At 49.6% G+C, this 26,865-nt stretch overlaps 1 protein-coding gene across 1 annotated transcript in view; it reads right to left on the bottom strand.

Annotated features, from left to right (window-relative positions):
• Positions 1-26,865, bottom strand: part of LOC140397237 (pleckstrin homology domain-containing family G member 3-like) — a 322,242-nt gene that overhangs the window by 27,492 nt on the left and 267,885 nt on the right. The window contains exons 9-15 of the mRNA XM_072486140.1: positions 25,691-25,822; positions 24,115-24,297; positions 18,339-18,431; positions 5,475-5,561; positions 4,544-4,577; positions 2,102-2,203; positions 76-114 (exon numbers count right to left, since the gene is read on the bottom strand). Of these exons, the coding sequence (XP_072342241.1) occupies positions 76-114; positions 2,102-2,203; positions 4,544-4,577; positions 5,475-5,561; positions 18,339-18,431; positions 24,115-24,297; positions 25,691-25,822 (670 nt within the window). The remainder of the gene's footprint in view (positions 1-75; positions 115-2,101; positions 2,204-4,543; positions 4,578-5,474; positions 5,562-18,338; positions 18,432-24,114; positions 24,298-25,690; positions 25,823-26,865) is intronic.

The raw sequence follows: 26,865 nt of genomic DNA, 5'->3' as shown, positions 1-26,865 counted from the left end.
ATGATTCCCGCTACAGGCAGGAACGGGAAATCCCTGACCAGCTATTTATTATTCTTTCGGAGTAAATTCACTCACCGCTCTGCACCAGAGATTTCAGGATCTGTTTCGTCGGCTCTGCAAGGGGAAAAGGGGAAAAAATACATTATTGCCATCCAAATTGATGGGCCCTTAATGCATGGCCTTACATTCCTGTCACCTGACTTGTGAAGATTCCAGTTCAGAGCACTGATGAGCACATTAACAGTTGTTTCATGTTCTCTCTATTCAGGATTACTGTGGTTTTCAGCGCAGTGGGTTTGCAGTGGTCGCACACTTCAGCAGAAACATTTCCGACCCAACTACCCCTTGAGAACTGCACTCCTCCCAACTCTGGTTTCGCATTCCCTTTGTCCCACCATTGGTGGTTGTGGCCTTAAACTCTGGAATTTCCTCCCTAATTCTCTGACTCTGCTCCAAGTACCTCCTAAAAAGCAAACTCTTTGACCAATCTCATGCGACTCGGTAACAGGTATTGTCGGTTAGCATTCCTCCGAAGCAGCTTGTGATGTTTTACTACATTAAAGGTGCTACATAAATGAAAGTTGTTGTTGTTATTGTTGTTCACAGTCTGTGGCGTGTAGTTCCTCTTGCATTTGAATGTGCCACCTGTTCCTCTTGTGCAGTGCAGAAAATCAAAGTGAGTCTAATGCAGCCTATTTATGTTACAGTCCCCACGTTTGATAGTAGGCCTGGAAAACAATGAAGAAGCGCTCCAGTTTCTGAGGGATTGGGGTGATTTTCATCAGCACCCATGAACAAAGCAAGCTTCTGCCAGCATTGTAAATGGTGCCTCTGGAGGCCCCAATGTTTATGGACGTCAGTGAGCTGAGCCACTCGTCCAGGGGTACCTCAGTCTAAATGCATAGGCCGACTGCCTGAGACTACTCTTGGTTCCTGCTTAGTGAAATGCTGAGAGTGATGGAACTACAATTGAATGAGGATTCCTGTTCCGTAATCAAGGTCAGCTTAAGGGGAGACGGTGACATTGTGGAAATGTCACTGGACAAGTAATTCAGAGGCCCATGCTCTGGGAACATGGGTTCAAATCCCACCATGGCATCTGGCGAAATTGAAATTCAATTCATAAAACCGGGAATTGAAAACTAGCCTCAGAAATGGTGACCATGACAATTATCATTGCCGCAAAAAAAATCTGGTTCACTAATGTCCTATCGGGAAGGAAATCTGCCATCATTACCTGCTGTGGCCTACATGTGACTCCAGACTCTTAGCAATGTGTTTTACTCTAATTGTCCTCTGAAATGGCCCCGCAAGCCACTCAATTCAAGGGCAATTAGGGATGGGAAACAAATGTTGGCTTTGCCCACATCGCATGAAAGAATTAAAAATGTTTTTAAAAAAGCTCACCAGGTCTTTAACGATAATTGATGTCAGCACCAATTAAAAGGTGGCAAGGGTCTCCTTCTTAAAAAAAGATGCAACCCATAAACTGTAACTTCAACGAAAATAAAATTTAACAAATCAAATTAAAATTTTACTTTTCGGATTGATAAAGCATTCCAAAATTCCTCTGATGCCCACCAGTTGCAGAAAGCCTCAAGCACAACCAGGTGCAAATGTATCCATGGGAGAGAGTCGGGCAATCAGGCCGAAAAATCCTGCCCCTTTCCTGAATGCATGCTGCCTGAACCTTGGCCAGGCTCAGCCTCCAATATGTTCACTCTCTTCAGCATTGGGTGGCCATAGATCAGGAACCTGGGACTGAAGTTTAGTCAGAAACTGAGGAGCAGCCCCTTCAACGAATGGAAGAGGGGCTGCAACCTCGCACTCTTAAGTAGGTATGAAACGAGGACTCCTCCAGGCCACTGAGATTGCAGGCAGCCTGGGAGTCTGAATCTGCTTTTTAAAAATGTAGCATGGGACTGGACAGGCCGAATGGCCTCCTTCTGTGTTGTAACCATTCCACAACTGCTCTATACAACCCTCCCCATGCCAATTCCCCAGTTAATCAAATGGGCTTGGGCTAAGGTGGGAGGGGAAGGGGTATATTCCAGCTCTCGGTGTCCGTTGCTTGCATGTCCAGCTCCAGACTAGACCTTACCAGACTGCCTGCGACCCCTGCGGCAGCTCAAGAATTCCTCCGTCGATTGAGTGGATATGGATTTTTTTGACCGTTCTGGGCTGTAGCGGTACTTGGAAGGATCTAGAAGGATTGCAGTAGGAAAGGCAATCAGCCATCGCATCACAATATTTAGGAATAGCTAAATGAGAAAAGAGTAAGGTTCACCTAGGCCAGAATTCTCTGGCTGTTGGGATCTTCTGGTCCTGTCGGCAGCATACCCCCACCCACGGGTTTCCTGGCAGCATGGGCTGGCTTCAACGGGAGCAGAGAATCCTGCCGCCAGCGAATGGCGCACCGCCTCCATTCACCAGGCAGCACATGGCTGGAAGGCTGGAAAATCCCGCCCCTAGTTTTCCCACCATTCTGTTAGTCGCCTAGTTCAATAATAATGAATTTGTTACCCAATTACATTAATTAGTCTAAAATAGTCTCATACACGGGTCCAAAGTCACCTTTTCCTCCCGGACATCCTATCATTACCACATGTCAAAATACTCATATACCGATCCCAAAATATTTTATTCCGAAAGTAATCAATCCAACTTGCATTTGAACTAATCAGTGGTAACTGTTTCCACTGTCTACCACTGGATTCCATTCCATTGGTTAAGCACTCACTGAAATATAGTTTTCAATTTTCTAGACTTCACGAGAGGCCTGTGTCCTCTGGGACTAATGTTGTGAATAAGATGAAACGTTATCTAGTCTCTTTGGAATGCTAACAATAGGGAACAATTGACTTTTGTGTGGATTGCCCTTTGAAGAAGGGGTGGGTCGACCTACAAACTAGGCAATTAATGCGAGCTGTCCCAAGCTTGTTACACACAGTCAGCCCATCCCTGGGCAATGGTGAAGATTGTTGAATTCTTGAGTCTGCTTCATATGTTCCCAGGTGAAACGTTGAGCCAAATCTCTCTCCACTCTACCCCATCAATTAGCCTCAGCTCCAACCCCAATACAAATCCCCTTTACTGCACCAGCCCAGTCTCAATTCCCACACTAGGGGCGGGATTCTCCACTCCCGCGCCGAAATGCCCACGCCGTCGTGAACGCCGTCGAGCTTCACGACGGCGCGAAACGGCCCCGATCCCTAACGATTCAGGCCCCGACAATGGGCTAGGATCGGGGCCGTGCCATCTACACGCGCCAGGCCTTATCGCCGCGTAAAGGCGGCGCCGCATAGATAACGCGGCCGGCGCCGCATAACTGGATTCACCCGCACATGTGCGGGTTGGCCGGCGCCAACCCGCACATGCGTGGTTGCCGTCCTCTCTAAGTCCGCCCCGCAAGAAGATGGTGGACGGATCTTGCGGGGCCGCGGAAGGAAGGAGGTCCTCCTTCAGAGAGGACAGCCCGACGATCGGTGGGCACCGATCACGGGCCACCCCACATTTGAGGTACCCCCCGGTGCAGGATCCCCCCCCCCCACCCCAGCGTTCGCGCGCTGTTCCAGACGGCAGCGACCAGGTGTGGACGGCACCGGGGAGAACCCGCCGTTTTGGCCTGGCCGCTCGGCCCATCCGGGCCTGAGACTAGCGGGGGTGCCGGAGAATCGCCATTTTGGGTGTCTCCGGCGATTCTCCGGCCTGCGGCCCGCGGAACTCGACCGGGCCGTCCCCGCCGCTTGGGAGAATCGTGGGAGGGCGTCGGACCAGCGTCCCGGGAAATTTTGGCGGCCCAGGCGATTATCCCAACCGGCGCGGGAGTGGAGAATCTCGCCCTAGGTATCCTTGTGGTTGCTCTAAATGTAATGGACCATGCAGTGCCGAATTTGGGGCAATTTTATACTGGAGACTTGTACCTACTGTGAGTTCACCAAACCTAATTTCACATAGAGATCCTGACACTCTCCCCATCTGTCTGGGATATATTCAAACTCATGCCACAGGAGTTATCAAAACCCTTCAAGCTCCACTCTCCCCAGCCTTTTATTTTTGATAAGGTAGGACAAAGAAGATGTAGATTTTCAAAGGAAATATTTGAAGCAATAAAACAATTTCTCAGAAAGAAAGTGCTGGGAGCAGCACAGTGGCGCTGTAGTTAGCACTGTTGTCTCATGGCCCCGAGGATCCGGGTTCGATCCCGGCCCACTGTCCGTGTGGAGTTTGCACATTCTCCCCGTGTCTGCGTGGGTCTCACCCCCACGACCCCCCAAAAAAAGAATTGGGTAATCTAAATTTATTAAAAAAACAGAACGTGCCGGAAATATTCAGGTCTGGCAGCATCTGTGGCGAGAGAAACAGTCACTATTTCGAGTTCGGAACCAAATAAGAGTCATTTTCCAATTGAAGAATCAACTGTTTCTCTCTACACAGATGCTGCCAGACCTGCTGAGTATTTCCAGCACTTAGTTTTTATTTCAGGCTTCCAATGTCCGCACTGCATTTAAATAACTTCTTAGTTTGAGAATGTGTTACTTACAGTAGGAATCAATTTCCAAAATGGCTTCCTTGGCCTGAAAGGAAACAATAAAACATCAAGATGCTGCAAAGCAAGGAGCAAAAGGTATTCTATCAGCATTACACAAGTCAGGATCATGGCATCATGAGCAACTGCTTAATACTTCATGCACTATATTAAGGAAGCAGAGGCAAACAGCAAGATACAATCCAAGTCATGTGCTACCGGGCAGCACGGTAGCACAAGTGGATAACACTGTGGCTTCACAGTGCCAAGGTCCCAGATTCGATTCCCTGCTGGGTCATGGTCTGTCTGCACATTCCCCCCGTGTCTGCGTGGGTTTCCTCCGAGTGCTCCGGTTTCCTCCCACAGTCCAAAGACATGCAAGTTAGGTGGATTGGCCGTGATAAATTGCACTTAGTGACCAAAAAGGTTAGGAGGGGTTATTGTGTTACGGGGATAGAGTGGAAGTGAGGGCTTAAGTGCAGACTCGATGGGCCGAATGGCCTCCTTCTGCACTGTATGTTCCATGTTCTATGTGCATCTGTGGTTGAAGCCATGGTACCAGCAAGACGCCAACAGAGAGCAATTATTCACTTCAACAGCCTAGATTGGATAGAGCAGATTGGATTAGAATGGTTTGGTTAGAATGAGATGGGTTGAAGTGAGTTAAATTGGACTGAAGTAGGTCGAGACCAAAGCAGTGACTCATAGGTGAAAGGGCAGCTTTGCTATCCACATCGGCATCCATCATCCAGTCTCCATCTCAACAAGGACACTTATCCTGAAGATGTCTATGTGGGGTCAGAATGCAAGGCCCAGGGGTATTGTTAAATACTGGCTGTAATAACTATGATGGAGCCAGCATTAAACACTGCCTTCTAATTACTTTGATGGACTTTGCATTGAGTACTGTGCTATGCAGCCTGTTATGATTCAAATCGCAGCTCACCTTCTGTGGAACAATGGCATGATGATTCTCTAAAATCAGTCTCTTTATGTGATGTGTCCAGAGACGCTTTTCTTCCACTGTCTTTGCCTGCGAGAGACCAGAATGTCAGAGTCATTGTGACATGAAGACAATGAGATAGTGGCCTGAGGAGCATTGAAGGACCATTCCAGAACAGGACAGTACATTGTATGGAAATGTTTGATGAAGACCAAAGTGACAACATGCCTATTGCATAACTAAATTCATTAGGACAAGTCAGAGCTATTGGGGATCCATTGTCAACACGAGGTAGCGTGTTCAAGCTCTAATCCAGTGACTTCAGCGCAAAATGAAGCATTCAGAGAGTGCAGCACTTTCAGAGATGCCGTTTATTTTGGATACAATGTTAGGCCATTCTCTGCACGATCGCAGGCATTTCACATGGCGCCGGTGCTAGCCCCTTACCGGTACCAGAATCAGTGAGGGGTCCACGTCAATTTACCGGTCATGAAACATCACGGGCTGCGTTCTCCGCACCCCGACGCCGAAATCACGTCCGGCGCCGGGGTGGAGAATTTATTTCCGCGCATGGAATCGGGACCGGTGCCGGTTCCCCGGTTCTCTGGGCCCCAAAAAGCGGCGTACTCAGAGAGTATCCCCTACCTGCAGCCATTGCTGGAGGCCCGCCCGGACTCAGTCCGTGGCCACCATGGTCGGGGGCAGGCCAATTGGAGGGCGGAAGGGGCCTCTACGACACCGGGCTAATTTTGGGCGGGTGGTCCAGGTCAGGCGCACAGACGATCGGGGGCACTATTTGGGAGGTCCAGCTCCACGGTCTGAGTCCGCCATGGGGCACGGCGTGGCCACTGGAGGCCGCGGCGTGCGCATGTGTGGCTTCTGACCTGGAAGTGCTGGGGCCCGTATCTGCAGCAAAGCGGCGAGCTTCCCGACGGGTCACTGCTAGCCCCCTGCAGGGCTATGAATATGTTTCCCTTTCACGCCAGTTTTTCTGGCGTGAAAGGCCACAGTTTTTACGACGGGGTGGGAACATAGTCCCAAAAACAGAGAATCCAGCCCCATGGGTCCCACGCCGGCGTCGGCACTTACCCGCAGAAACGGAGAATTCCACCCAGGGTCTTTTCCTTGGCCCTTTACTTCACAGTGGGTGGTTGTTCTGTGTTTATCTGTGGCCAGTGCCCTTCTTCTCCCTTCCTCCTCTCTACCTCTTGCCTCCCCTCCTTTCTTCTCTCCTCTCCTCTTTCTATCCTGTTGTCAGCCTGCTTTTGAGGGTTCGCTTTCATGTGGCCTTGTGTTGGACCCTCTGGTCCCTCTGACAGCTGCTTTCTGGCCTCCCCCTTGTTGTTTCCTCTGGTCTCTCCCCCCCCCCCACCTGTTCCCCCTCTCCCATCCTGTCTGCTTCTTGTGGTCCCGGTGGCTCCCGTGCGCCCCCCCTCCCCTTCTCCATCAATTGTTGGCTTCAAACAGGTCTTCAAACCAGTTGGTGAATGGCCCACATGCTTTGCAGAAGCCATCCTCTGACGCTCGGATGGTGCACCTAATCTTCTCCAGGTGGAGAAATTCCGACAGGTCTGCCAGCCAGTCTGCAGCGGTGGGTGGTGCTGCTGATTGCCAGCTGAGCAGGATTCTCCGGCGGGCGATTAGGGGAGCAAAGGCAAGGGCGTTGGCCCCCTTCCCCATGTGTAGCTCTGGCTGTCCCAATACCCCGAAGACTGCACTCACGGACACGGCTCCATCCTCACCCCTGCAACCTTGGACATTGCCTCGAGAAGGCTGTCCAAAACCCGACAAGTCTGGGGCAGGCCCAGAACATGTGGGCGTGGGTGGCCGGGCCTCCCTGGTACCGCTCACATTTGTCCTCCACCTTCAGGAAGAACCTGCTCATTCGGATTCTTGTCAGATGTGCTCTGAGCGCCACTATTAGCTGCATAAGGCTTAGGAGGAGATGGAGTTGGCCCTGTTCAGTGTTTCGGTCCAGAGTGCCCATCCTATTTCTGTCCCAAACTATTCCTCCCAATTTTCCCTTCTTTCGTCCTGTATTATATCCCCGCAGTTCCCCTTTCCCAGTCTGTCTGCGTCCAATAACTCCTCCAACATTGTGTCTCTCGGGGGCCTTGTGTATATTGTCATCTCCTTGTGGAGAAAGTTTTTGCATTGCAGATGTTGGAGTCCCTGTCCCTATTCCAGGGAGGTGGGGGCAAAGATGAAGTTAGGCCTGCCACCTCTGGAGGAAGTTTGGAGGTGGCCATGAAGGCGGGCGAGTGCCAAGGCAAGCTGGTTAGTTGAGCCCAACTCGACTCTCTGGGACTTGGTCCCAATTGTGTTAAAGACTGTTAGGCCCTCCACCCCTTCACGCACTCCCATGCCACCTCCATGTCCACTCATCCAATATGTACCATAGAAGTAATGAGTCGTAAAATAACAATGGCCAGTCCTGAAAGACGCAAGAAAAACACCCATTCAGGAATCTGCTTTGAAAATATTGCTGCTTTAACAAACCTGTCAGTGTCAATCTGACAGAGCCATTAACAATCACAGATACCTGACTTCACACCTCTTAAAATTGTCCAAATAAAGGTCAAGATATTGGCAGAGTTAAAATAAATAATAACTTATTACCTTTAAAAAAATTAAATAAATTTAGAGTACCCAATTATTTCTATCCAATTAAGGGGCAATTTAGCGCGGCCAATCCACCTACCCTGCACATCTTTGGGTTGTGGGGTGGAACCCACGCAGACACGGGGAGAATGTGTAAACTCCATATGAGAACGACCCGGGGCCGGGATCGAACCCGGGTCCTCAGCGCTGTGGGCAGCAGTGCTAACCACTGCACCACCCTGCCACCCTACTTATTATCACATCATAAACACTCCTCGTGCACCTTTGAAAACAGATCTATGGTGAGCTAATCCATTAGGGAATCATGGAGCACAGCCAAGCACTCACAATGAGGCCATCTGTATCAACAGAAACAGATAGCCAGGTATCTTCTCCTCCCACTTTCCACTTTTAAAGGGTCCCAGAGGTGGCCCAACTCCTTGAAAATCGGGCCTCTAGACTCCGGTGTGGGGAGCAGTATTCATAAATTCTGCAGATGATGGCAAATTGTTCATTTAGTAGATAGTGACAAGGATAGATTCAGGACGACGTAATGAGGATGGTGTAATGTGCAGTAGTTTGGCAGAGTTCAATGCAGAGAGGTGTGCGCTTTATGAGGACATTTTTTACCATAAATGGCAACATTTTGAAAAGTTTAGATGAGCAAAGAGTGTGTTTACATGCACAAATCCTCAGAAGGTGGACAGGGTGATAAGGTAATTAGCAAAGCATATTGGTTGCTTGTGTTTATAAATACAGGCACCGAATACCAAAACAAAGAGATAATGCCTGTACTTTATAAATGACTGGTTAGGCCTCAGCTGGAGCACTGCAGATAATGCTGGGCACCGCATTTCAGGAAAGAAGTAAAGGCATCAGACAGGTCACAGAGGAGGTTTACCAAGATGTTATGAGGAGGGGTTGGAAAAGAGAGTGTTCTCCTTGGAACAGAGAGTTTAAAAGGTGACTTATTAGATAGAGGCTTTCAAGAAGATGGGGGTTTTGACGGAGTGGAGACAGAATGGGTCAACAATCAGTGGTCATGGGTTTAAAATAATTGGCAACGGCGGAGATGAGGAAGATTGTTGTCACTCGGAGAACTGTGGGGAACTGGAATATTCTACCTGAAGAAACGGTGGAAGTTTGTTCCATAAGTAATTTTTCGAGGGAGTTTGATATGGAACCTGTCATGATATTCAAACACACACATCATGATAGACACACCAACAGACAAATCAGAACACACAACACCACAACCAATGACAGAAAGATATAAAAGCACAGACACGACCCCCGGTGGTCAGTATTAGCTGCAGAGGAGGACCAGGACAGACCTACTACACGACACACTCAGGGAGACAGCGCGTGCAGAGTATCCAGAATGAACTGTATTATAAGAGTTAAAATAAAATAGAGTTGTACCACATACAACTGTGTTGGCTCATCTGTGCACCAGAGCACCCAACACCACATGGTACAGGAGTGGATCGATACCTGCCGGCATACCTCAGTGTACAGAGACAACCAGCAGTGCCCAGGCAAAATGATAGAGCTCCCGGTTCCGCAGCCGCTCCAGTGCCACGGCGACCTCCGCGAAAACTGGCGGCGATTCCGGCAATGGTTCGAATTGTTCCTGGTGGCAGCTGAACTCCAAGACCTGGATGATAGCGAAAAAATTGAATTTCTCCTCACCATCGCCGGTGCAAGGGCAAGAGAAATATTCACAAGGTTCAGGTTCTTCAGGAGGCAGCAAAGGTACGATTACCAGGCAGTCCTGGACAAATTCTCCAAGTACTGTGAAGAAAACGCAATCCAATCGGCAAGTAAAGGTAAGAAAAGCTGCAGTACTCACCTCGTGGCTGGGATCCCGGAGCCCGAATTCCCAGAGGCCGAAATCCCGGGCCTGAGAGAGGGCTGGGTCGAGGTCGGCGGCCATCTTGCTAAAGGTATCACGCTAGCACAGTTGCGCGAGCAGTGCGCAGAACCGGAAGTATCGTTTGCGCATGCGCGAGATGCTGCGCATGCGCAGTCAAGAAAACGGCCATCGGTAAAGGAACAGCGATTTGAGCATGCGCAGTCGCTTCCTACGTGCTACATACCGAGCGTGAGGATGTCAGAGGCCCCAGACTGCACCAATTTAAAGGGGAAACGTCCCAAATCCAATTTAAAAGGGAAACGTCCCAAATCAAAAAAACAAAAATCTGTTAAAGCTGTAAAACAACCTTCCCTCACCTGGAATGACAGCACAGTGCCGCAAATTGACCCAGGAGATGAATTTGACCTCCGAAGAACCCTCCGACAAGCAGTTACCTACGCACAAGCCGATGATTCCGACCTCGAATACGTCGATGACGATCTTTACAGTGTTTCCGGACCTCGCGAGCCCAATGATAGCTCCGTGGTCCTATACGACTATGACTCGGACGAACCTTTCGTGTTGCACATTGGCGGCCCCCACATTGAATCCGACGCAGATGCGGATTCATTTTTCGGATTTGAGGATCTTCAATCCAGCAGATATGACGTTCCAACTTATCAGTACCGGATGATGCTGCAGCCTGACATTAACAGACAGGGAGCGGTGCAAGCACACGGAGAGCGCCCTGCTGCCACACAGAGCGTGGTCCACGTCCCGCTCAACGTTCCCGACTCTATGAAAGAAGACATGCAAGACTCCAGAGCGCAGTCCTCGCATGAACCAGAAGTGACTCCAGTGTCACAAGCCTCCACAGCAAGCTCGTGGACAGACTCCACAATTGCAGAAATGCAAGACTCCAGAGCGCAGTCCTTGCACGGACAAGAAGTGACTCCAGTGTCACAAGCCTCCACAGAGAGCTCGTGGACAGCCTCCACGATAGAAGCAACGCAAGACTCCAGAGCGCAGTCCTTGCACGAACAAGAAGTGACTCCAGTGTCACAAGCCTCCACAGAGAGCTCGTGGACAGCCTCCACGATAGAAGCAACGCAAGACTCCAGAGCGCAGTCCTTGCACGAACAAGAAGTGACTCCAGTGTCACAAGCCTCCACAGAGAGCTCGTGGACAGCCTCCACGATAGAAGCAACGCAAGACTCCAATGTGCAGTCCTTGCAGGAACAAGACCATGAGGGTCTAGCAACCTCTCCTGACCAACCAGCGGCAGATGATGCAAGTCTGCCATGCTCACGTGAACAGCAAGAAGGCTATAACAGCCTACCATGCTCCACTACACAGCAGCATGACCATGAAGGTCTCTCATGCTACAATGAAGGGCACAGCGCTGATGACTGTTCAAGCCCAACTGAAGACAAGCCAAAGGAATCGCCTCGTCCAAGCCCGAAGAAAAAAGGTTTATGCGCTGACCTTCAGGATCATTATAGCCGAACAGAGATTAATAATGCTGCACGGCCACAGAAGGATGCTGAGGATTTGCTAAAGAAATTTATTGAATGTTTAACTTGCAAGGAGCAGACTGAGAATTGCCAGTGTTTTAGTACGGATCGAAAAAATGGACAAGACATTGATCCTCAGGTAATGGAAATAACACAACCTGAATCATATCTACAGCAGGGACAAATGTCTCCCTTCAACACAACGCCGCAAAATCCCAACTTCGGAGACCAGCAGTTAGTCAGTAATGACTCTTCAAACCTTGAGGGGAACATTAATTGCATTGAACCTATACACACTCCACTGATAAATGATCAGAACATTGGAGCAAGAATCCTGAGGACACCGACATCGAGTAGCCAGATAACGAATTTAAAACCCACAGCAGTTTCAAGTGAACCAAGTGTGCTTTCCACTAATGGTGAAGATGCAGATAAGGTCGACCCGATTATCCATTGTACCACACTAACCCCAGTGATTAAGCAGTTATGTATGGGGAGTATAATGTGGGCAATTGAGAACAGTAAAAGAGACTGTGACCATGCCAGTCCCAGCAAAATCAGACCCAGAGACCATGAAGGCATGTACATTAGACAAAGATACATATGAGGTACCTGAGAAGAAAAGTGAAACGGAATGTTCTTTGGAAAATAGTACAATGTCGATAGAAACATTGGATCCTATATTCGAGACCATACATATGGGAGAATTTGGGGGTAATAAACAAGGTTCTGCAATGTCTGGGGGAAGATTTAAAATTCCAAAGAAGAAAAGCCCAAATGAAGGACAACGGCAAGACAATGACAGTCCACCGACATGGTGTGCACCACCAGATGAAAACTCTGACAATTTATCCAACCCTAGTGAACAGCAAGCTGCTAATGAGGATCTATCCACGGGATGTGAGACGAGTGACGACAGCATCCCACTTCCCATGCAAAAGGTGCAAGGTGACAGACCTCACCTAGTGCGTACCGAGGCACTCGACGATCACGGTGGGACCACTGATGACTGCGGTGGCGGCGCACCGCTTCCACCCTCGATGGCTCGAGCCTCTCCACTGGTTGGTGCATTCCTGCATGTTCCGACTCCAGAAGTGCAGCTTCAGGGAATCTCGGCTGCCTCCAGTGAACCTGTTGGAACTCCGGACGGGGGGCATCGACGGAAGGCAGACCGGACTCCAGATGGGGAGCAGCCAAGCGCCGACTCTGATTTGCGCACGCCAGACCTTGCTCCGGACGGGCGGTGTCGCGGCCTCGGTGATGGCACGCTCAGGGTGACGGCGGATGCCACGGCGACAGGGAATGGATCGCGTGGCAGTCCCACTGGGTCGGCAGTGGCAACCAGCACCGGCGGTCCAAGATGGACACACCAATTCGCGCCATCGCCAGACGTTGATGCGAGCAACAATTCTCTCTCCAAGGCGACATGCTCCGACGTTTCTCTGCGGAGTCGCCCTTCCGGCACAGCAGGTGGCCGGAACCAGCGTGCACGGTCTCGGCCAACTTCCACATCTGGCACAGTCATCGCCTTGCATGATATTAGTGATGGTGCTACTTCGATGGCAACGTCCCATCGGCTACAAGATGCCGTCCACCACAAACATAAAAAGAAAAAAGACTCCACCTTGTTCCTGGCATGCAGGGCGGATGGATTGGTGCGTAGGCGCAATCAGCGAGCTTTGCGCCGCCTTCCACGCTCGCAACTGAACCGTACGCACACGCCGGATCCTCCACTGGTTCCCAAGGATGACTTCGTGGAGATGCCACGGATCATGCCCCTTCCATCGCCACCAAAACCAAACCACAGCCAAGGCACCACTAACAAAGATGTTGAATGTTATATTTGCACGAATGAAAAAACCAAGCACTGCACGAAGTACAACAAATGGTAAAGTAGAGACTTCGGCAACAGCATCACCTCCAACAGTCCAAGGTGAACCAGTGTGACCCCAAATCTCCACAGCTGAACCGGCTTGAGGACCAGCCCATTCTTGAGGCGGTCACCCATTAGACTGGACTTATAACGCTGTTCATACGTTCAAAAAGTCAAACACTTCTGTATTATAACCTGTTGTTGTTTATTGTTCCAGATATCGTCTGACGGACCAATGTTCAAGTTTTTTTTTTTTCGCTCGCATCCAAGTTTTGTCATGGTACAACCTTGTTAGTGTGACGCACCCGACATCGCCCCATGTAAATAGTTACGTCATATACACACGCTGTACACAACACACACACACACTCTTAGATGCACTCACGTCACAATTATATTTATAACCACGTAGGCACATATCTTTGTAAAAAGGGGGGATGTCATGATATTCAAACACACACATCATGATAGACACACCAACAGACAAATCAGAACACACAACACCACAACCAATGACAGAAAGATATAAAAGCACAGACACGACCCCCGGTGGTCAGTATTAGCTGCAGAGGAGGACCAGGACACATCTGCTACCAAACACACTCAGGGAGACAGCACGTGCAGAGTATCCAGAACGAACTGTATTATAAGAGTTAAAATAAAATAGAGTTGTACCACATACAACTGTGTTGGCTCATCTGTGCACCAGAGCACCCAACACCACAGAACCTACAGGGTTACAAACATAAGAAAGGCTGGCACGTGGGACTAAATGCAATTGATCTTTCAAAGATCCAGCACAAGCTTGATGGCCCGAGATCGCCTCCTGTGCTGTAGGTTTGTATGATTCTGTTATTTACTTAACTGCTGTTTATGAGAGCGTGTTTGCCTTATTCCCCTACAACTATGACTATACTTCAAAAGATACTTCGCTGGCTGTAAAACATTTGGGTCATCCTGAGATAGTGACTGCCGCTATGTCATGGTGTTGCAGTGCAGCCCATCTGGTCTGTGCCAGCTCTCTGGATGAGGAATTCACATCAGTGTCATTTCCACCGCCTTCTCCCGGAACCTCACACGTTCTTCCTTCTCAAGTAACAGCCTAATTTCCTTTTGAATACTTCGATTGAACCTGCCTCCACGACAGTCTCAGGCAGTGCATTCGAAATCTCAACCACTCGCCCCGCACGAACAATTTTCTTTCTCATGTTACTTTTGCTTCTTTTGCCAATCACTTTAAATCTGTGCCCCCTCATTCTCGAACCTTTCACAAGTGAGAATGGTTTCTCCCTATCTACTCTGTTCCAAACCCATCATGATTTTGAATACCTCTATCAAATCGCCTCTCAACCTTCTCTTCTCCAAGATAAACGGTCCTAACTTCTGCAGTCTATCTTCATAGCTGAAGTTCCTCATCACCAGGAGCACCCTGTTGAATCTATTCTGCACTCTCCAATGCCTACGCTCCTCCAAATATAAAATACAAATACAAAGATTATTATTATTAAATTGACTGGCTAGTTGTTGCTGCCCTCGTGGTTACACCCCTTTTTGAACAAGGGTATAATGTTTGCAATTCTCCAGTCCTCTGGCACTACACCAGAATCCAAAGAAGACTGAAAAATTAAAGCCCGTGCCTCTGCAAATTCCACTCACTTTCCCTCGGTATCTCTTGGATAATAATAATAATCTTTAGTGTCACAAGTAGGCTTACATTAACACTGCAATGAAGTTGCTGTGAAAGTCCCCTATTCACCACACATCCAGTCCGAGCACCTTATCAACATTAAGTACAGACAGCCTAACCAATCCTCATCAATTCTGAACTTGCTTGTTATCTGAATTACATCCACTTTCCCCATTGTCTGGCAGCATCTTCTTTCTTGGTAAAGACAGGTGCAAAGTATTTGCTTAATATCTGTGTTATGACCTCCATGCACAAATCCCCTTTTTGGTCAGTAATCAACCCTAGTCCTCCTTTGGCTATTTATATGCCTTGTGTTGTGGGGTCTTTTACATACACCTGAGAGAAGAGAGTGTGCCTTGGTTTAACATCTACTCCAAAGGCAGCACTTCCTCAGCATTACATCAAGTATCAATCTAGATTGTGTGTTCAAGTTTTCAGAGCGGGACTTAACCCCACAATATTCTGATTCAGAGGCAAGAGTGCTTTAACTGAGCCAGGGCTGACATCTCGCTTTCTTGCATTCTGCATTACTGATTGACACAAATATGACCAGCCTTTGCCGTGCTACGATTTTGCTTGGGCTCGCAATCCAATAGTTCCTTGCTGGAGGCCCTCAGCTGCACATAAAGTGATGCTTTGCTATGATCAGGGACCTGCGATCGCCTTCCAAAGAAACCTCTAGATTTCAGGTCAGTTCACGATGATCAGTGGTCATGAAGAGGGGAAGGAATGTGACTAAAAGGACCAACTGTTCCCCTGAAAACAATCCTTGCAGCTTCTGAGACAACCTTGCCTCCCGATGGCATTCTCTTGTTACTCTTGTGGGGGAACCAAAGGAAGAGGCCACTGGCTTTGGATCTCAGCTCAGGCCAACATCCGAGGGTAAGTAGGCCATGATTGGGGGACTAGCGATGTAAGGGTTATGAAGGTGCAGATGGAAAGAAGACGGTTCAGAAAGGCAGTGTCATGAGAGTCTGATAGTGCACTTGATCACCCAAGCATTCGCAATCTCACCCACGCACGTGTGGAAATCAAAATGTTTATAGCACCTATACAGCAGAGACTCAGTGGAGGGGGCTCGGTCCACTTTTATGATTGGATTGGATTTGTTCATTGTCACGTGTACCAAGGTACAGTGAAAAGTATTTTTCTGCGAGCAGCTCAACAGATCATTCAATACATGGGAAGAAAAGGGAATTTAAAAAAATACATAATAGGGCAACACAACATATACAATGTAACTACATAAGCACTGGCATTGGATGAAGCATACAGGGTGTAGTGTTAATGAGGTCAGTCCATAAGAGGGTCATTTAGGAGCCTGGTAACAGCGGGGAAGAAGCTGTCTTTGAATCTGTTCGTGCGTGTTCCCAGACTTCTGTATCTCCTGCCCGATGGAAGAAGTTGGAAGAGTGAGTAAGCCGGGTGGGAGGGATCTTTGATTATGCTGCCCGCTTTCCCCAGGCAGCGGGAGGTGTAGATGGAGTCAATGGATGGGAGGCATGTTTGTGTGATGGACTGGGCGGTGTTCACGACTCTCTGAAGTTTCTTGCGGTCCTGGGCCGAGCAGTTGCCATACCAGGCTGTGATGCAGCCCGATAGGATGCTTTCTATGGTGCATCTGTAAAAGTTGGCAAGGGTTAATGTGGACATGCCGAATTTCCTTAGTTTCCTGAGGAAGTATAGGCGCTGTTGTGCTTTCTTGGTGGTCGCGTCGACGTGGGTGGACCAGGACAGATTTTTGGAGATGTGCACCCCTAGGAATTTGAAACCTCGCGTGGGTTAGTTTGGCACTCCCTGGTCAGCGAAGCACTTAGGGACGTAAGGAGGCCATTCAGCCTCTCAAGCTTGCACCGCAATTTAATTATTTCATGATTGCTCTGTACCTCACCCACTTTTACCTGTCTTAGTTCATATCCTATGATACTCTTACCCAACAAAAATCTGATCATCCCAGTTAATTTAACCCATTAAGCATTAATGTAATTCTGATGAATCTGCACTGCACCCATCCAGGGCAATTGTAAACATAAATTATTTTTAATTCCTTGCTGAGAAATGAATTCCGATTGCTGCGATCAAAAGCAATTTATAAATAACTTAAGAATCCTTCACGCGCCTCGTCTTTGCCTCAAGGTATTGGACCCATTATTGGGGGTCAGTTAACTCAGTTGACTGGACAGCTGGTTTGTGATGCAGAGTGAGGCCAACAGCGAAGGTTCAATCCCCCTACCAGCTAAGGTTATTCGTGAAGACCCCGCCTTCTCAACCTTGCCTCTCGCCTGAGGTGTAGTGACCCTCAGGTTAAATCACCACCAGTCAACTCTCCTCTTCAAAGGGGAAAGCAGCCTATGGTCATCTGGAACTGTGGCAACTTTACTGAAGTAATAGTTCCTGAGGCATCTCTGGAGACTAAACCCACAGCAGGCCAAAGCCTTTGAGCAATTCCACTTATGGGGAGAGCACAGGCCAGCTGATGCCTCCCTCAGTCGCTTTCGTCCATCATACAGGGATGAGCTTGTTGGGCTCGAAAATAGAGAATTTCCCTTCATACAGCACCTTTGGAAGTCCAGTCACTGTTGTAGTGTCAGAGACACAATAACCAGTTTGTGCACAGTACCACAAATGAGATACCTGACCAGGTAATATGATTTATCGATGTTGATTGGGAACAACAAAACATCAATCTCAATCTTGAGTTGGCCCCCAGGAGGGGAGAGAGGGCAGACAATTCCATTTTGTCACTATCCTTTGTGTGAAGAAATGCTTCACCTCTGAAATGTTAAGGTCATGTCTGGGTTCCCAAATGAATTGCTCTCCTATCTCGCCCATCAACTGCTTCATCAATAACAGATCCTTAATCTTTGATATTCAAGAGAATACAAGCCTTGCCCTATACTTTAAACCTTGCATTGCCTGGTCTGCTTGGCTGGGCATTGTACTATGCCGTCTCCATCCTCCAGGGAAGAAGGGAAAAGGGAGACCAGTCCAAAGCAAACAGTGAGTTTATATTTTTCCCAAAAAGTGTACAAAAAACCTCAAAAGTTCTTGGAAAACATTCTCCCCTCAGGGGAAACTTTTCTTTTACAACTCTTGATGCTAATAATGTAGAAACACTATGGGAAAGAGGGAAAACAAATAGATCAAACTTGGCATTGAGTTGACTGGCACAAAGTGGCACGGAGTTAAAAACTATCTCCACCACTGCTCAGCATGAAAGGAGGTGAAGCAGATACAAACAAGGGCATCTCAACTATAAGCACAACAGAATATTACAGCGATGGTTGAAGAATCTGTATGTGACACAATCAGTGTTCAAACATTGCTTTTCTCATACCTGGACAGCGTGCTGCTGCTTTGGATTCTTGTAATGAAACAGGTCAAAGCACAGTGAGTTTCTTGTGCCTTCGTTGAGCATCAGTGCAGTACACTGTAAAAGAAAGAGAGTGTGTGTGACAGAGAGATAGAGAGAGACAAAGAGAAATCCATTACAATCCAAACTGGACAATCCATTAATTCCTCAACATACGCCGATCTTACAAAACCCTTGCACCTGCTCAAGGACGCATTCTGATAGGGTGGGAAGGAGAGGTGATTTGAAGACTGGTAAGTCTCTATTGGCGGCTACTGTCCAGGCTACCATGGCTCCCGCTATCCGAAAAAAATGCAAACCTGGAGGCATCCAAGGCTGCCAACAGCAGCTAGTTGTCTTTGTTATCAGAGGCATTTAGTGATATTCCTCTCTTCAGATGGGTCATGGCACTTCCTGGATTGGACAGGGTGGCATTGCACAGCACCAGTAGCGATTCTCTATCCAGGTATCCATCATTCCACATCTTAACACTGGAATAAGGGGCGAAATTCTCCGGAAACGGCGCGATGTCCGCCGACTGGCGCCCAAAACGGCGCAAGTCAGACGGGCATCGCGCCGCCCCAAAGGTGCGGAATGCTCCGCATCTTTGGCGGCCGAGCCCCAACCTTGAGGGGCTAGGTCGGCGCCGGACGAATTTCCGCCCCGCCAGCTGGCGGAAAAGGCCTTTGGTGCCCCGCCAGCTGGCGCGGAAATGACATCTCCGGGCGGCGCATGCGCGGGAGCGTTAGCGGCCGCTGACGGCATTCCCGCGCATGCGCAGTGGAGGGAGTCTCTTCTGCCTCCGCCATGGTGGAGACCGTGGCGGAGGCAGAAGGGAAAGAGTGCCCCCACGGCACAGGCCCGCCCGCGGATCGGTGGGCCCTGATCCCGGGCCAGGCCCCCGTGGGGACACCCCCCGGGGCCAGATCGCCCTGCGCCCCCCCAGGACCCCGGAGCCCCATCCGGGCCGGAGAATCGAGCGGGGGGATTCCCGCCCCCGCCGAATATCCGGTGCCGGAGACTTCGGCAACCGGCGGGGGCGGGATTTACGCCAGCCCCCGGCGATTCTCCAACCCAGCGGGGGGTCGGAGAATTTCGCACAAGATTCCAGTCTGTAGGGGAGCACAGTGGCCTAGTGGTTAGCCCTGCTGCCTCACAGCGCTAAGATCCCAGGTTCGATCCCGGCTCTGGGTCACTGTCCGTGTGGAGTTTGCACATTCTCCCCGTGTTTGCGTGGGTTTCACACCCACAACCCAAAGATGTGCAGGGCAGGTGGATTGGCCACACTAAATTGCCCCTTAATTGGAAAAAGTGAATTGGGATACTACAAATTAAAAAAAAAATTCCAGTCTGTAACTCACTCCCGGGTATCCATTACTCTACATATGAACAATCTGAATTCCTCAATTAGATTCCAGTCTGTAACTCACTCCTGGGTATCCAGTATTCTATGGGCGAAATTCTCCCCAAACGGCGCGATGTCCGCCGACTGGCGCCCAAAACGGCGCCAATCAGACGGGCATCGCGCCGCCCCAATGGTGCGGAATGCTCCGCATCTTTGGGGGCCAAGCCCCAACATTGAGGGGCTAGGCCGGCGGCGGAGGGATTTCCGCACCGCCAGCTGGCGGAAACAGCCTTTGTTGCCCCGCCAGCTGGCGCGGAAATGACATGTCGGGGCGGCGCATGCGCGGGAGCGTCAGCGGCCGCTGACAGTTTCCCGCGCATGCGCAGTGGGGAGAGTCTCTTCGGCCTCCGCCATGGTGGAGACGGTGGCGGAGGCGGAAGGGAAAGAGTGCCCCCACGGCACAGGCCCGCCCGCGGATCGGTGGGCCCCGATCGCGGGCCAGGCCACCGTGGGGGCACCCCCCGGGGCCAGATCGCCCCATACCCCCCCCCAGGACCCCGGAGCCCGCCCACGCCGCCTTGTCCCGTCGGTAAATAGGTACTCTAATTTACGCTGGCGGGACAGGCAATTTATCGGCGGGACTTCGGCCCATCTGGGCCGGAGAATCGAGCGGGGGGGCCCGCCAACCGGCGCGGCCCGATTCCCGCCGAATATCCGGTACCCGAGACGTCGGCAACCAGCGGGGGCGGGATTCACGGCGGCCAACGGCCATTCTCCGACCCGCTGGGGGGTCGGAGAATGACGCCCAAGATATTAAACATCTGGGACGTCATTCTCCGAACCCCCGCCAGGTTGGAGAATCGCCGGGGGCTGCCGTGAATCCCGCCCCCGCCAGTTGCCGAAGTCTCCGGCACCGGATATTCAGCGGGGGCGGGAATCGGGCTGCGCCGGTTGGCGGGCCCCCCCGCTCGATTCTCCGGCCCGGATGGGCCGAAGTCCCGCCAATAAATTGCCTGTCCCGCCGGCGTGGATTAAACCACCTTTTGAACGGCGGGACAAGGCGGTGTGGAGCGATCTGGCCCCGGGGGGTGCCCCCACGGTGGCCTGGCCCGCGATCGGGGCCCACCGATCCGCGGGCGGGCCTGTGCCGTGGGGGCACTCTTTCCCTTCCGCCTCCGCCACGGTCTCCACCATGGCGGAGGCGGAAGAGACTCCCTCCACTGCGCATGCGTGGGAAACTGTCAGCGGCCGCTGACGCTCCCGCGCATGCGCCGCCCGGGGATGTCATTTCCGTGCCAGTGGCGGGGCAACAAAGGCCGTTTCCGCCAGCTGGCGGGGCGGAAATCCCTCCGGCGTCGGCCTAGCCCCTCAATGTTGGGGCTCGGCCCCCAAAGATGCGGAGCATTCCACACCTTTGGGGCGGCGCAATGCCTGTGTGATTGGCGCCGTTTTGGGCGCCAGTCGGCGGACATCGCGCCGTTTCGGGAGAATTTCGCCCCTGAATCCCACAATTAGATTCCAGCCTGTAACTCATTCCCGGGTATCCATTATTTCATATATAAACCATCTGAACCCCTCGATTAGATTCCCACATGTAACTCACTCCCGAGTATCCATTATTCTATGTATAAACCATCTGAATACCTCAATTAGACTCCAGCCTGTAACTCAGTCCTCGGTAACCTGGGCGCGATTCTCCAAATTGGAGACTAAGTGTTCGCGCCGTCGTGAACGCCATTGCGTTTCACGATGGCGCGAAACGGGCACAGGGACAACCGATTCTGGCTCCCGGAGGGCTCTGGAGCGGTTCATGCCGCTCCAGCCTTACATCCTGGCGCGGACTGGGGCGGCACCAACCCGCGCATGCGCAGTGGCGAAACGGCAACCGACGCATGCGCGGTACACTCGCGGAACGCTCCGGCCCCGACGAAACATGGCGCGGGGGTTCTGGGGCCGTAAGCGGAACAAAGTAGGCCCGGGGATAAGAGGCCGGCCCGCCGATCAGTGAGTCCCGATAGCGGGCCAGACCCCATCGGAGGCCCCTCCTGGTGAAGGAGCGCTTTTCCCCACCCCACAGGCCGCTCCCCGACCCTTCGCGCAGAGTTTCCGCCGGCAGCGACCAGGTGTGGACAGCGCCGGTGGGTCTCTGCCGTTTCCGGGCGGCCGCTTGGCCCATTTGGGCCGGAGAATCGGCGGCCCGCTACTGGCGCCACGCCAAATGCAAATGGCGCCGATTCTCCGCACCACGGAGAATCGCACGCCGGGTGTTGGGCGACATGGCGCGGTTGCGGCGATTCTCCGGCGCGGCGCGGGGCTGGGAGAATTGCACCCCCATTATTCCACAAATAAACTGTCTGAACCCATTGATTAGATTGCAGTCTCCCCGAACAGGCGCCGGAATGTGGCGACTAGGGGCTTTTCACAGTAACTTCATTGAAGCCTACTCGTGACAATAAGTGATTTTCATTTCTGGAACTCACTCCCAGGTATATCCATTATTCTGTATGTAAATCATCTGAACCACTCGATTAGATTCCAGTCTGTAATTCACTCCCAGGTAGCCATTATTCTTATTTTTTTTTAGAAAATATTTGATTGAAGCATGTGTAATTAACAAATTTACCAAATTGTTTTTTTTTAAATATAAATTTAGAGTACCCAATTCATTTTTTCTTTCCAATTTAAGGGGCAATTAGCGTGTTCAATCCACCTACCTTGCACATCTTTGGGGCGTGGGGGCAAAACCCACCAGGGAGGAGAAGGCCAGAACATTGGCCTCCCCCACCCCCCAGATCTTCCGATACCCCAAATATTGCCATTTCTGGACTCGGAGCCACCCTCCCTTCCAGGACTTCTGACATAACGTCCGCAAATCCCTGCCAGAATCCCCTCAACTTCGGACACGCCCAGAACATATGCACATGGTTCGCCGGGTTACCCCCATACCACCCACGCCTATCCTCCACTTCCTCAAAAAACCCTACTCATCCAGGCTACCGTCAATTGGGCCCTATGAACCACCTTGAACTGGATCAGGCTAAGTCTGGCACACAACGAGGATGAAGTGACTCTCTTCAAGGCCTTTACCCGTAGTCTGACTTCCAGCTCCCCTCCCAACTCTTCCTCCCACTTCCTCTTCACCTCCACGATTGGGACCCCTTCCCACTCCATCTATTACTTGTATATCTCCGAGACCCTCCCCTCCCCAACCCCTGTTTTAGACATTACCTTATCTTGAAGTCCCCTCAAGGGGAGGCGAGTAAAGCTTGGAACCTGCAGGCAGCCATTTTCTGTATATAAACCATCTTAATCCCTCAATTAGATTCCAGTCTGTAACTCACTCCCGGGAATCCATTATTCATATATAAACCATCTGAACCCCTTGATTAGATTCCAGTCTGTAACTTGCTCCTGGGTATCCATTATTCTATATATAAACCATCTGAACCCCTTGATTAGATTCCAGTCTGTAATTCACTCCCGGGAATCCATTATTCATATATAAACCATCTGAACCCCTCGATAAGATTCCAGTCCGTAACTCACTCCTGGCTATCCATTATTCTATATATAAACCATCTGAACCCCTTGGTTAGATTCCAGTCTGTAACTCACTCCAGGGTATCCATTATTCTACATCTAAAACATCTGAACCCCTCGATTAGATTCCAGTCTGTAACTCTCTCCCGGATATCCATTATTCTGTATATAAATTATCTGAACCCCTCTATTAGATTCCAGTCTGTAATTCACTCCCGGGAATCCATTATTCTATATATAAATCATCTGAACCCTTGAATAAATTCCAGTCTGTAACTCCAAAGATGTACAGGTTAGGTGGATTGGCCATGCTAAATTGCCTTTAGTGTCGAGAAAGGTTAGTTGGGGTTACTGGGATAGGGTGGAGGCATGGACTTGGGTAGGGTACTCTTTCAAAGAGCTGGTGCAGACTCGATGGGCGGAATGGCCTCCTTCTGCACTGTAAATTCTATAATTCTATGAACTCACTCCCAGGAATCTATTATTCTATATATAAACCATGTGGACCCCTCAATTAGATTCCAGTCTGTAATTCACTCCCAGGAATCCATTATTCTATATACAAATGAAAATGAAATGAAAATCGCTTATTGTCACAAGTAGGCTTCAAATGAAGTTACTGTGAAAAGCCCCTAGTCGCCATATTCCGCCACCTGTTCGGGGAGGCTGGTACGGGAATTGAACCGTGCTGCTGGCCTGCCTTGGTCAGCTTTAAAAGCCAGCTCTTTAGCCCTGTGCTAAACCAGCCCCAACTGAACCCTCGATTAGATTCCAGTCTGTAATTCACTGCCGGGAATCCATTATTCTGTATATAAATTCCAGTTTTATATCGCTAAAGGTGTCTTTAATCCCATGAATCAATCTGTAAACTTGTACCATGATGTGGGTCTTGTAGACAAAGTGCTCTCCTCTTTTCTTTGCTAGCAGTAGAACCTTGTCAAACAGGAATAAAGTGCGTTCATTTTTTGCCCGGTGAATCCGAAATGTTCCTTCCAGGACTAACTCTCCGTATGTTGTCAGGTCTGGTCCGTTCCAGTTTATCAGCAAGCTCTGTACCTCCTGCGAAGGCAAATACAAAGATCAGCTTCTCCTTAAACATCTGCCACACAAACAGAACATGTTCAATAGTAACATAGCTGCATGCTCTTTCTCCCATATTGTTTACCCCTCTTCCTGCACTCCTGCCCCTTCACATCAGTAAAGATAGTCAGTAACACAGGGTGGTGGAGAGAGGGGATACTGAGTAACTGTGTGAGTGAGCTTGATTAACATCAGTAAAAATGCATTTTTATTTTCAGATAATGAAGCATCTGAAAAACCATATGACTGGCCATCTCTTCTAATGCTTCTATGAATACAGTTGCCAGATGGCATCATCATGATTGCTTGGCTGAGACCCAAGAATAGATAATGCATTCAGCACTGACATGGCTTGCAGGAGAGTAATATCTTTGTTTGATTGAAATCTTTATTACCTTGTAATAACCTAATCTTTGAAGACTTTTTCCAATGCCTGTGTATTTATTTACACAAGATTAAGAGGCGTGAAGTGATAAAAGTCTTTGGTCATTGATAGTATGAGGGTCAATTGATTAACACTTTTTAAAGTTATAAATTGAGCAGTTTTTACCACGATAGATTTTCAAAGCCTTGTTGCTTATTATGTCACTTTCATGAGCATTTCAAAGACTTTCTAGACTTGCCAACAGCTCATTAGTTCTGTACATAGTGGATACTGCGACAGTTTGGAGAATGCCTGGAGTGAATGGAAGGGGCATGCAATATATAGAGTGGGGATATATGGGAGAGGGCATGAGAATATATGGGAGGGGGACGTGCAAGTGTATGGGAGGGGGTGGTGGGGATATATGGGAAGAGGCCAAGGGGATATAGAGGGGCCAAGGGGATACATGGGGGGGGATGTGGCGATATATGGAGGGGTGGGGGCGAGTGGATATATGGGGGGGGGGGGGGTGTCATGGAGAGATATGGTGACATGGGGAGATATATGAGAGCATGGAGATCTGGGAGACATGGATGGGGCATGGGGAAATGAGGTGTCATGTGGAATTGAGGGGGCATTAAGTGAAATGAGGGGTGAAGGCTGGATGGCCTGACAGCCATGGTTACAATTGGATTGATGCCCAGTAATCGGAGGTGGGCCATCCCACCTGTTGACCTCGCCATTCACCTGCATCCACTACTGTCTCATGCCTGGCTCTGGAGGCAGTGGTCATGACCCCCTGCCCTCACCCACCCAAGACAAAAATATGGTGGGTGTGGGCCTCCTTAATGGAGATGAATTTGCAAACCATCTCCTTCAATGGCCTGCAATCATTAACACGGCAGGGTGGGGATTGGAGTGGTTATGAGTGACAGCATGAGAGATATCTGATTTTTTTGTGAATGGAGGCTTCTGTGAAGGAAGGCCCGTAATGGAGATGTTTAATACCTGAAGCCGTATTGCATGTTCATGTTTCCTCTTCATGTCATTGATGTACCAGGCCACACCTGTCATGGTGTCTATGGCTTCTTCAATCACCACATAACCTTCCTGGCTGGTATCAAAGTGCTTTGCTATTTCCTGCAAGAAGACAGATGAGAATATAGCCATATTGACTCAGGAAGAAGCCATTCAGCTCCACTGTTTGACACAAAAATAGGTCGGACAGTAAGTTGTAATGAGGAAATAAGAACCTTCCAAATGGATACAGATAGATTAGGAGAGTAGGCCAAACGTGGCAGATGGAGTTTAAAACGTGCATAAGTGTGAGGCCATGCATTTTGGTCAGAAAAATGGGAAGGCAATTTATTATCTAAATGGGGAAAGATTTCGGGGTGCTCTGTTGCAGAGGGATCTGGGAGTCAGAGTCACAGAAAACGAGCATGCGGGTACAGCAAATGATAAAGAAAGCAAATGGAATGTTGGCATTTATAGCTAAAGGAATAGAGTATAAAGATAAAGAAGTGTTGTTGCAATTATACAAGGCATTGGTGAGACCATACCAGGAATATTATGCACAGTATTGGTCCCCTTGTGTGAGGAAAGATGTAGTGACATTGGAGGCAGTTCAGAGGCGGGTTCACTGGGTTGATTCCAGAGATGAGGGTTTGTCGTACAAGGAGAGATTGAACAGTTTAGGCCTATACTCTCTAGAGTTTAGAAGAATGAGGGGAGATCAAATTGACGTATACAAGATGATAAAAGGTATGGATAAAGTAGACATGGAGCAGATGCTTCCTCTTATGGAGCATTCTAGAATGAGAGGTCATAGTCTTAGGATAAGAGATGGCAAAATTAAAATGGAGTTGAGGAAAAACTACTTCTCCCAAATGGTTGTGAATCTGTGGAATTCACTATGCCAGAGTGCAGTGGATGCTGGGACAATGAGTAAATTTAAGGAGGAGTTAGACAGATTTTTAATTGGTAATGGGTTGAAGGATTATGGAGAATGGGCAGGACGGTGGAGTTAAGGCCAGGATGAGATCAGCCATGATCGAATGGCGGAGCAGACACGATGGGCCAAATGGCCAAATTCTGCTCCTATGTCTTATGAACTTATGGTCAACTGTATCTTAACTCCATTTACCCACCATTGCTTCCATATCCCTTACCGAACAAAAAAC

Source organism: Scyliorhinus torazame, chromosome 2, assembly GCF_047496885.1.
Source record: "Scyliorhinus torazame isolate Kashiwa2021f chromosome 2, sScyTor2.1, whole genome shotgun sequence".
Taxonomy (NCBI): domain Eukaryota; kingdom Metazoa; phylum Chordata; class Chondrichthyes; order Carcharhiniformes; family Scyliorhinidae; genus Scyliorhinus; species Scyliorhinus torazame.
The sequence above is the reverse complement of the archived record's forward strand: the minus strand, read 5'-3'. Positions and strand labels throughout refer to the sequence as shown.